The sequence below is a fragment of the Ischnura elegans genome, chromosome 6, assembly GCF_921293095.1.
Source record: "Ischnura elegans chromosome 6, ioIscEleg1.1, whole genome shotgun sequence".
NCBI lineage: Eukaryota > Metazoa > Arthropoda > Insecta > Odonata > Coenagrionidae > Ischnura > Ischnura elegans.
In genome coordinates, this window is record NC_060251.1 from 59,883,886 (window position 1) to 59,893,056 (window position 9,171).

General features: G+C 35.9%; 1 protein-coding gene across 1 annotated transcript in view; it reads left to right on the forward strand.

The window, feature by feature from the left end:
• Positions 1 to 7,777, forward strand: part of LOC124160801 (glypican-6) — a 248,165-nt gene extending 240,388 nt beyond the window's left edge. The window contains exons 8-10 of the mRNA XM_046536843.1: positions 528 to 643; positions 2,898 to 3,073; positions 4,257 to 7,777. Coding sequence (XP_046392799.1) covers positions 528 to 643; positions 2,898 to 3,073; positions 4,257 to 4,639 — 675 coding nt within the window. The 3' untranslated portion in view covers positions 4,640 to 7,777. The remainder of the gene's footprint in view (positions 1 to 527; positions 644 to 2,897; positions 3,074 to 4,256) is intronic.
• Positions 7,778 to 9,171: the final 1,394 nt, after the last annotated feature.

Genomic DNA, 9,171 nt, shown 5'->3' on the forward strand with positions numbered 1-9,171 from the left:
TTGGTTAATGTTTAGGTTAAATGATAGAAATGTCTCTGGGGCATAGATTAGGTAATGTTATTGATTTAAATACTTCATGTAAAAAATTCTGTGTAAATAACCCATAAAAAAACTTTCTTCTGGCAATTTTTGTAGAGAATAGATACTTATAAAGGCTAGTTTGTTGCCTATTGACTGATATGCCAGCCTTAAGTGTCAGAATGATAACACCAATTTTAGTCCACACAAGTCGTCAGTTATATAGGTATTTTTTGTGATTGTCTCTTGATATATGAGAGCTAGTAGAGTTTGCTACATTTACCAATATCATCAGATGCATGGATCCAATCACTGAAAATTCAATCTATTAGAATAAATAACCTCCCCTTGCTTTAAAATGGCTTTGAAAAAATTTATGTCCCAGAACTTCCTGAAAATAATCCTGTCATCGTATTTCATCAAACCTTTGTTACTTTTGACCTGTGAAAGTTTTTTTTTCTATTCAAATATCATTGTGTGAAAAAATTTGGAATAATATTTTTTTGCAGGTGAAAGACACCAAGAACTTTTGGACCAATCTGCCATATCAAATTTGCAATGATGAAAAAGTTGCTGCCAATCCTGTGAAAGAAGAGAACTGCTGGAATGGTTCGACCAAAGCAAAGTGAGTGCTAAAGTCATTAAATTTTCCTCATTGAATATTACTGAGCTATATGTATGAAGGCATTTCAACAAGCATCCATATTTATAATGAAATTCTTGGTTTAATATCATTTACTGTTCTTGAACAATGTGAGCTGAATTGGCATTTAAAATTGTTTAATCCCACTGGAAAGAATGCAAAATGCTAGAAATGGATTCCAAATTTTCATCCATTCTTATCACAGAATTTTCAATGGTAGGAAGCTCAAATGGTAGCTTAAAGATGACATTAGACATTATCAGCGATTATGGCGGTAATATGGACCATTAGGTTGAAACAGACTGCAGTGTCTCAAATATTAATTGTGCTGCTCCATATTGCCAAAAGATTCACTGAAACCCACTTATCTCTCCAGAGATGAAGCCTTATTGCTAAAGTTTTTCAGTTTCCAGTGAACCATTGAATAGAATGTGACATTTTGGTTCTTTGGAGGCTATGACATTTCCCTCTGCACCAGATGTATAAAAGAAGCCCAAGAGGTCATTGTTACCAGATTTGAATAAGGCAGCAACCTTCAAGGTGCCATGGCAGATTTTATAATTAACTAACCAATTTTTGTCCATATTAGTAGTTACCTTTAAACTTCTTTTAAGAAAATTTTGTATAAGTTAATGGAAATACAGCAATTCTGATTGGAGTTAAAGAGGGGAGAGTCTTTAGAAAACCCCAAGAGAAGAATTTTCTAATTACATATTCCTCTAATGCAGAGTAAGATTATGGGATTCATGATTAATGATTTCTATATCACATACTTACCTATACACCATCTATGTGTTGTCTGTGGACAGGAGTAGTGAGAGGAGATAATATACTTTGAAATACTTGTGTACACTCTAGTTCCAATCTTATGTTATTGCACATTTCCTGTTTATTTCTTAGTTTTTCAAGAAATATACTGTAAAATCAATTAATAACCGTATGAATTACATAATGAGGTACCTGGCCGTTCACCTCCAAAAATAGATGGTGTTCCTGTAAAATTTTATTCCCAATTTAGTAGACAGAGAGTATGTCTTCCACTGGTCCCTTAAGGGCTTCAAACTTAAATCCAAACTGTACCCACTCATAGAAAAGATAAATACTAAAGCAAACATCCTTGGACTGAACTTTTGTGGGAAGGTATCCCTTATTTTCTAATGGTGTATTTTCTTCAAGAAGTTATTATCAGTGTATTGACTTTGGCAAGACAGTTAAGGTCCTTGCTCCCCTTCCATTGGGTCTCATGTTACATATATGTATGTACATATTAGGTAAAATGGCTTCTGGAAGTTTTGTATTTTTGAAAGTTTGACAATTTAAGAGTCATTCATAGCCCTGAGGACAATGGTTGAGTTGGACATTAAAACCTGCAGAAATGCAGTTCCTGACCTGATTGAGAGAAATTTTCATAGAGCCAAGTCACCAAAAGCATCAAAACTTTTTTCACAAAAACCAACATATCTCCTTCAAAGTCGTCCTTAACCAGAACTTTCTGCTCCTACCTACGAGATCAAAAGCCTTTGCCTTCCTTTGTTTTCTAAATAATTTCACTTCTGCCATAGTGTATGCCATAAATTTGTAGAATGTAAACCTTATGTAACCTTAAATTATGGTAAGTTATCGCTCTGAAACCAAAAATTACAGGCCTCACCCCATAACAAGTCAAGGAACTGTGCCAAGGAATCATAAATGTGTACAAACCCCTGCCGCCATACATATGCTTCAAGCGTTCTCCACTAGGTGGTATCTCCCGTGACTGGAATCCGGAATACCCTACTCTATGGACGGCCCAGTAGCCCCCTCCCCCTACCTTGACAAGTTCCTAGAACTCCACTGAATCAGCAACATTGATACTCAATCAGAAATCAGTTTCAGTATTGCAATATGCAAAGTGTGTTAAAACGTGGGTGAAGCTAGAAAAAAAATTAGATGGTTTTTACATAGAGACAGGCTACATTTCAGTGGAAGAACATTTAGAATAGCTGCACTTTGGACATCGCCCAAACATTTCTGAGGGTGTTTGAACCCCTTAACTCCCCTTGCTTGCTATAGTATTGTTTGAAATTGTGTGATTCCATCGATGTTATTTGCTCTTGCATGTAATTTTATAATCTGAGCTTATAAATATTGGATTTTTTTTTATTCCTGGTTGCCTTTTTCTATTTCTCTGTGGTAGCAATCATTGTTTTACTACTTATCTTTGCCTCTTTTTAAAATTTACTTTTCATCCTTATAGGTATGAACCAGAAATAACAGGTCAAGGAATGTCAAATCAGCTCAATAATCCTGAGGTTCATGTAGATGTGGACAGGCCTAGTAGTTTCATTAATGAGCAGTTGTATGCTTTAAAATTAATTACTGCAAAGTTAAAGAATGCTTACAATGGCCATGATGTGGAGTGGATTGACTATGGTGAGTTGTGAAATGGAACTTCTAAATTTTATTTTTTTATGAAATACTGAGATTGAACTAATTTTTGATACCTTACAATGTTTGAATTCATTTTACTTGAAGTAAGGGAAATACTTTCCTACCAGACTGCATATCTGCTTAAAATTGCAGTTCATAACGTGGATGCTCATTATTATCTGTAACATGTATTTCAGTGGCGACTGATCTTTTTTTGTGAAACTATAGCCAAATTTAAATCTGTACTTAAATAATTTGTGCAAAATCAGTTTGAAAAATTTTCCTTGGCATAATTTACATATGTTTTCTATTTTTGAATGATGTTACAATTCCAATTAATTTAGAGACAACTTGTTGTGCTATTTGAGGATGTTTTTGTAAGACCCTTATAAAACTCAATTATTAATTTTGAAGTGACTTGAAACTGATTTGCCCAATATGAACCTTATGGGCACGAGAAGAAACTAGTATTATCTCCCATTTCATTTTGATAAAATCCATGTTTGACTATGGCGTACAAGTAGCTGCTTGGCTGCTGAAGGGTCTCAGGTTTAAATCCCGGATGATGCCTCCATATAACCCGAAATAAAATCATTGCAGTGCATAGTAGCCCATTGAAACAAAATTGCCCCCTAGCCTGAAGTTGTGTTTATAACCAGGACTAATGAGAGAAACATAGTTTGCTTTTAATTTTGGCATAAATGCAGAAGATAAACCTTAACTTGTACTTTTTGGTGAAATAAAAATATTCCACCAAGGCCGGCCTTGATTGTAAGCTATTGAAGGAAAAGATCTACTCCATGGGATGTGTGATTCTTCTGTTAGCATATTAGTGGGGTTGTACAACTGAAATTGATTTACGTGTTAATAAATGAGCATGATCAGGTTGCATTGTACAACTGGATAAGTCATACAACTGAAGGTAGTACAATTGAGAATGGCATCCCATAGAAATGCATTTATTTACACCAGGCAAACCCAATGTCGTACTACAACCATTAGAGTGGTACAACTTAAGATCGTTCAGCTGAGGTTCCACGGCACAAAGTTTTTCATTTCAGAATGAAGAAATTTCATGAATTCATGTTACAAAACTGTTGATTTTTCATTTCCACGGAAATGATCAATGTCTGATCTGATATTTGTTTTTGATGGGGACATTGAATATGTTAAATTCATTTTGCAGAGGAATCATCTGATGGAGGTAGTGGCAGTGGGTCTGGTGATGGTGAAGGCGAAGAGGATGAAGTGACCGATGACGAAGATGGCTTGGTCGAGGGCAGTGGTGATAATTATCCTGACGAAGACAGTCCACCCCACACTGGCTTTGGTGGCAGAGGTGGAATCCAGCACTCGGTCCCAGGCATCCCGCCTGTCCCGCCTATCATTACAGAGGTGCCCATCCGGGTGGACTCTGCAACCCACACTCCCTCTCCCCCCACGTCTGGTGCAGGCCCGCGAAGGCCTCCCATCCCATCGCACCCAACCGGCGTCCCTGGAGAGGTCAAAGCTTACCTCTTCCCTATTGTGGTTATGTGGTTTGGTAGCTTATTCTCAGACTGGCTTTAAGTAGGTGCAATTAGGGTGGAAAGATACTCGGAATGAGTGTGTTGGTGATTCTCGAAATGCTTTCTGCAGCATGTTGTTTTAGTCATGATTGAGGTCACTACTGACTGGACCTTTGGAAAAAAGGTGTTGTGATCTGTTTTGAGTGTTTATTTTCGTGCACAGTGGAAAGATTTTTTTCCCTTCCTCGTATGCAAGGAAATTTGTTAGGAAATTTCCTTTGTGTGACGACTGAAAAAGTGATAGGATATTCTTGGCATTGGAAGGCCACCTTATATGGAATTTTGTTATTCGTCGGGGTTCATTTTCATGGCCCAGTGTAACCTGTGACAACCCATTTACAATTTTTCATGTTAATATGAAATAAGTGGAAACTAAAATGGTGATTAGCACTGAATTCAGGAATATTCCTTAATTTTATCGTTCTGTGTTAATGTAAAAGTGATGATATGTGGTCATTGTTTATAAAAATAATTTGCTAAGTCATATGTTGGTGTATTTACTGCAATGGGCTGAGGATTGCACTCGAATTTTGATGTTATGACTGAATAATTTCAATGGAAATTCATTGCGTGCATGAACGTCATGAATTTTTGCATAAAGCAATGGGCTCGTTCGCCAATTTGATGCTGCTGAAAATTGTGATAAACTTTGAAAAATACAGTGACCCATACTTTTCAGTTTCTGCTCCATCAAAAATATTCACAGCAAAAAATCGACTACAGTAACCCTTCGATGATAAGTCAATGACGTCGCGAACACCTGCCAGGCTCACCATGTCTTAGCTACTCCTTGGCATCATGCATTGGAATCATGAGGTTCATTTATTTTACAGCCTTGTCAGCTAATCTTTCCTTCCTAAAGAGTGATTTTCTCTGAACAAGCTGATGAGCCAAAACTCTATTGATGGCACCCGCTCTGAAAAAGTGGGCAGCAACTTCTGCATACTTTCATTCTATAACTATGGAGGAATAATTGAAAAAAGCAGATTTATTTTCATTGCAACTTACCTTTCCATTCCATCTGCTGTTTTCTTTTGGTGAACTGCGATTTTGGGTCTGAATGACCCCATTGCCATTGCAGCATAAAGTGAGACTGGACTGAGATATAGCTCTGTGAAAAGGGATAAACTATTAATTATTTCAAGTTCCAAATTGCAAGGAATATTCCCATTGCATAATGATGTTATGACAAATTACACTTAAACTTTTGTGTATTTTTACAGCTGTTTCTGAAAAAATAAGTCTCTTGAATCACTGAAGATGGTTGACGAAAATCAAACTGCTCAAGTACAATGGTCAATACATTTCCACAGAATTTTCCAATTTCTTTTTACATAGTGAAAAAGTGGAATTGTTGAATATATTCCTTTTCGTAATCTTTGGTCAAATGTGATATGCTGGGCCAAGTGGTACAAGTAGTTTAAATTGACTGCCATTACAACCATCCTACCTAATAATTATTGTCTGGATTTGCTATGAACATTTTAAGAGGAAACACAATCAGAAAGTCAAAATGAAATTAGCGTACTCTTTGGAGCACTGCCACTCTGTAGAAGTTGATGGCTATTAGATTGAAGTTTTAGAGTGAACAAATTTGTAGTTGATATTTGCGACAGTCTTTGGTGAATCAAGAGAAAATGTCAATTTTTATGACAAAAAATATATTTTTTTGGATATGCTTTGATTAAACCTTAGAGTGAGTGACTGTTTGTAAATGTCTCAGATTGAAAGCAGGTAGGAAGATTGGAGTATAGCATTTCTTTGTAGTGTCCATAATTAGCCCAACCATCCGTGTATGTTTGTGTAAGAAAGAGTGTGTTGTGTAAATAGTTTTAAATGAATTCAAAATTGGCATGTGTGTGTGTGTGTCAACTCATTACCTCACCTTCTATTGTGAAGTGAGCTGCAGACATCTTTGACATGGTATTGAGGAATTGTATTTATTTTATAAATTCTGTATATCCTGTAAAATGTAGTCAAGTTGTGAGTCTCCTTGAAGTTGAGGCAGGGAAGTGGATTTTTTTTTAAATACAAGTAAGATGAAAGTGCATATGAACTGGTGCTGATAGTGGATATTGTAACATATCCATGCCATTTTTTTCTTTGATTGTACTTTATGTGTATGTTAACTATACTTCATTCTTCATCCAGTAATTCTGGCTGTTTTAAAAATACTTACTGTATTTACTTGTATATTTTTCTTAACATTATGTATGTACGAATCTACTTCACAAAGAAAATTTATTGTGTTTTATAGCTCATTGTCTGACATTCTATAGCTTCGAGTTTTTGGGGCACCTAAAGTGAAGTAAACATATACTGTGGCTTACTTATTGTTTCTAAGTAATACTCAGAAAATTTTTGGACAAAAATATAATAATTGGCGAGACAGTGAAAAATTAGAATATTTTGTAGAATACTGAGATACGAGCCATGGTCATCTTGGTCCTAAATTTCACCATCTTTGCTATGTGCTGTGAAGTTACAATATGGACACCAATCACACAATGTCACCAGTGTCACAATCCGTCATGTGTTGGTAAATTTTGTCTACAAGTAATCTTCTCTTTAATTCCAGATGAAATTTTTTCTGGCATACCACTGGTTGACTCCTGTATTGCTTTTTATCAACAATTCCAAGCCTCTGTGTATTTCACTCTTTTTTTTATTATGACGTTGGAAACTTGATCAATATGTTCAGGTAATTAGGCATAAAAAACTATTCACATTTTTATCACATATTTGGCTCCCCTAGGCAAATTATTTAAAAAATCCACTTTTTTATATCAATCATATGATTTTCTAAAAAGTTTTTATCGATGTTACTGTGTGTACACATAACTTGTCATATGTGTAGCTTTAGTTGAAGACATTTAAAAGCCACAGTTATCTTATTACATTTCAATTTGTAAAATGCTCACCTGTTTTTATACGACTGCTAATTATTCCATTGTATGTCATCTTTTTTGTTGTTCCTAGCTCCCAATTTGAAAACTTTCTTTTTTACATTTTATATATAAAGTATATTTATCTTCTTAATCATGAATTTTTTGAACAGTTGTAAAATGCCAAGGTTATAACTAACTAAAACAAAGGCATCATATTTATTTGAAAAATAAATTTGGCTTTTATATTTAAATTGTTTTTTACTTACAAATTTTATAGGTAGTCTTCCTGATGTGTAAACAAGGCCTCGGGGAGTGGGAGAGGTCAATTGATTTGAACTCTGACAAAACATGAGGGAGGTATTGATACCTCCGCTGCAAAAGTGCTCAAAAATCGCCCACTGAATCAAAGCCACTCAATTAGGAGCTGAACAATACGAATACGCTTATCTGGCAGTGTCTGAAGCAAAAGCACTCATCGCTCCAAGCTTTGGAGGTGAACGTTTTTGCTCCGGGTATTGCCAGCTGAGCGTATTCGCACTGTTGGGCTCCTAGATGAGCGGATTTTATTTTGTGCAGTGGAGGTATCGGTATGGTGTATCCTCTCCAAATAAACCCCCTCAAAATGTATCCTCTTCCCCAACTGGGCTCCCCTGAATTTATATACTGGTCAGGGTCTTGAATGTCAATTGTTGAATAAATTGGATAAGTCAATAATAAAATTGAAGTATATATGTCCCATCATTCTCTGTATACCAGAGTACAAATAGTATATATGATTTAGCAATTGACTGGATCAAGACCTAAACCAAAATTTTTTATAGGGGAAATTTACTTGGAGGGGGAATATATTTTGGAGGGGACTCATTTGTAGGGTGTACACCATATAGACTGTATCTCACAGATATTCATGGGGATGTTTGAGCCCCCTACTTCTTGCTTTATAATTAGACGCAGACTTCTTCCCATGTTTCCCGCCTATGTGAAAATTTTATTTATTGCTGAAATCTAACCATAAAAAAGACTAAGTTACTGTTAAAAACATGAATAGTGAAGTATCTCAGCATAGAGGTAACCTGAGGAGAACTTGCTCATCAATTTATATTCTAAAACATCACCAAAACTTCCTTTTTTTAAGTAACTGTAGGTATGTACTCCATTCCCTTACATGAGCACCTGCAGTTAGTATTTTATCCTGAAGTTTTGGAACAAATGTTGTTTGGGGTACCGCAGCCATAAAAATGGCCCATATTTTTTGCAGGCACTTTTGACTTTGCATTTTTAATTATTACTGAGGGCAGTGGTGTGGGGGGGGGGGATTAGGGGATTGATCCCCCCAAAGCCTCAGAGAAATAAAAAAAAATTATTTAAAACTATTGTCTAGTTTTGACGTATAATAACAGCATCTGCTTAAAGTTAAAGATCATTTATTAATATCATGGATGTGAGACGAGTCGCTGAATACTGACTGGTGACTAACCCCCTACCTTTTTTATTGTCTGTGGGAGGTCGGCCTCCAGACCCCTCCAAAGCATCTAGTTATCAAAGCTGGGTATGCCTATGGCCATGGTGGATGGAAATGGGTGCGTTGTAATCATGGCACTGTTTGATGTATACAACTAAAGGCAACTACGAAGTCTCTTAGCTA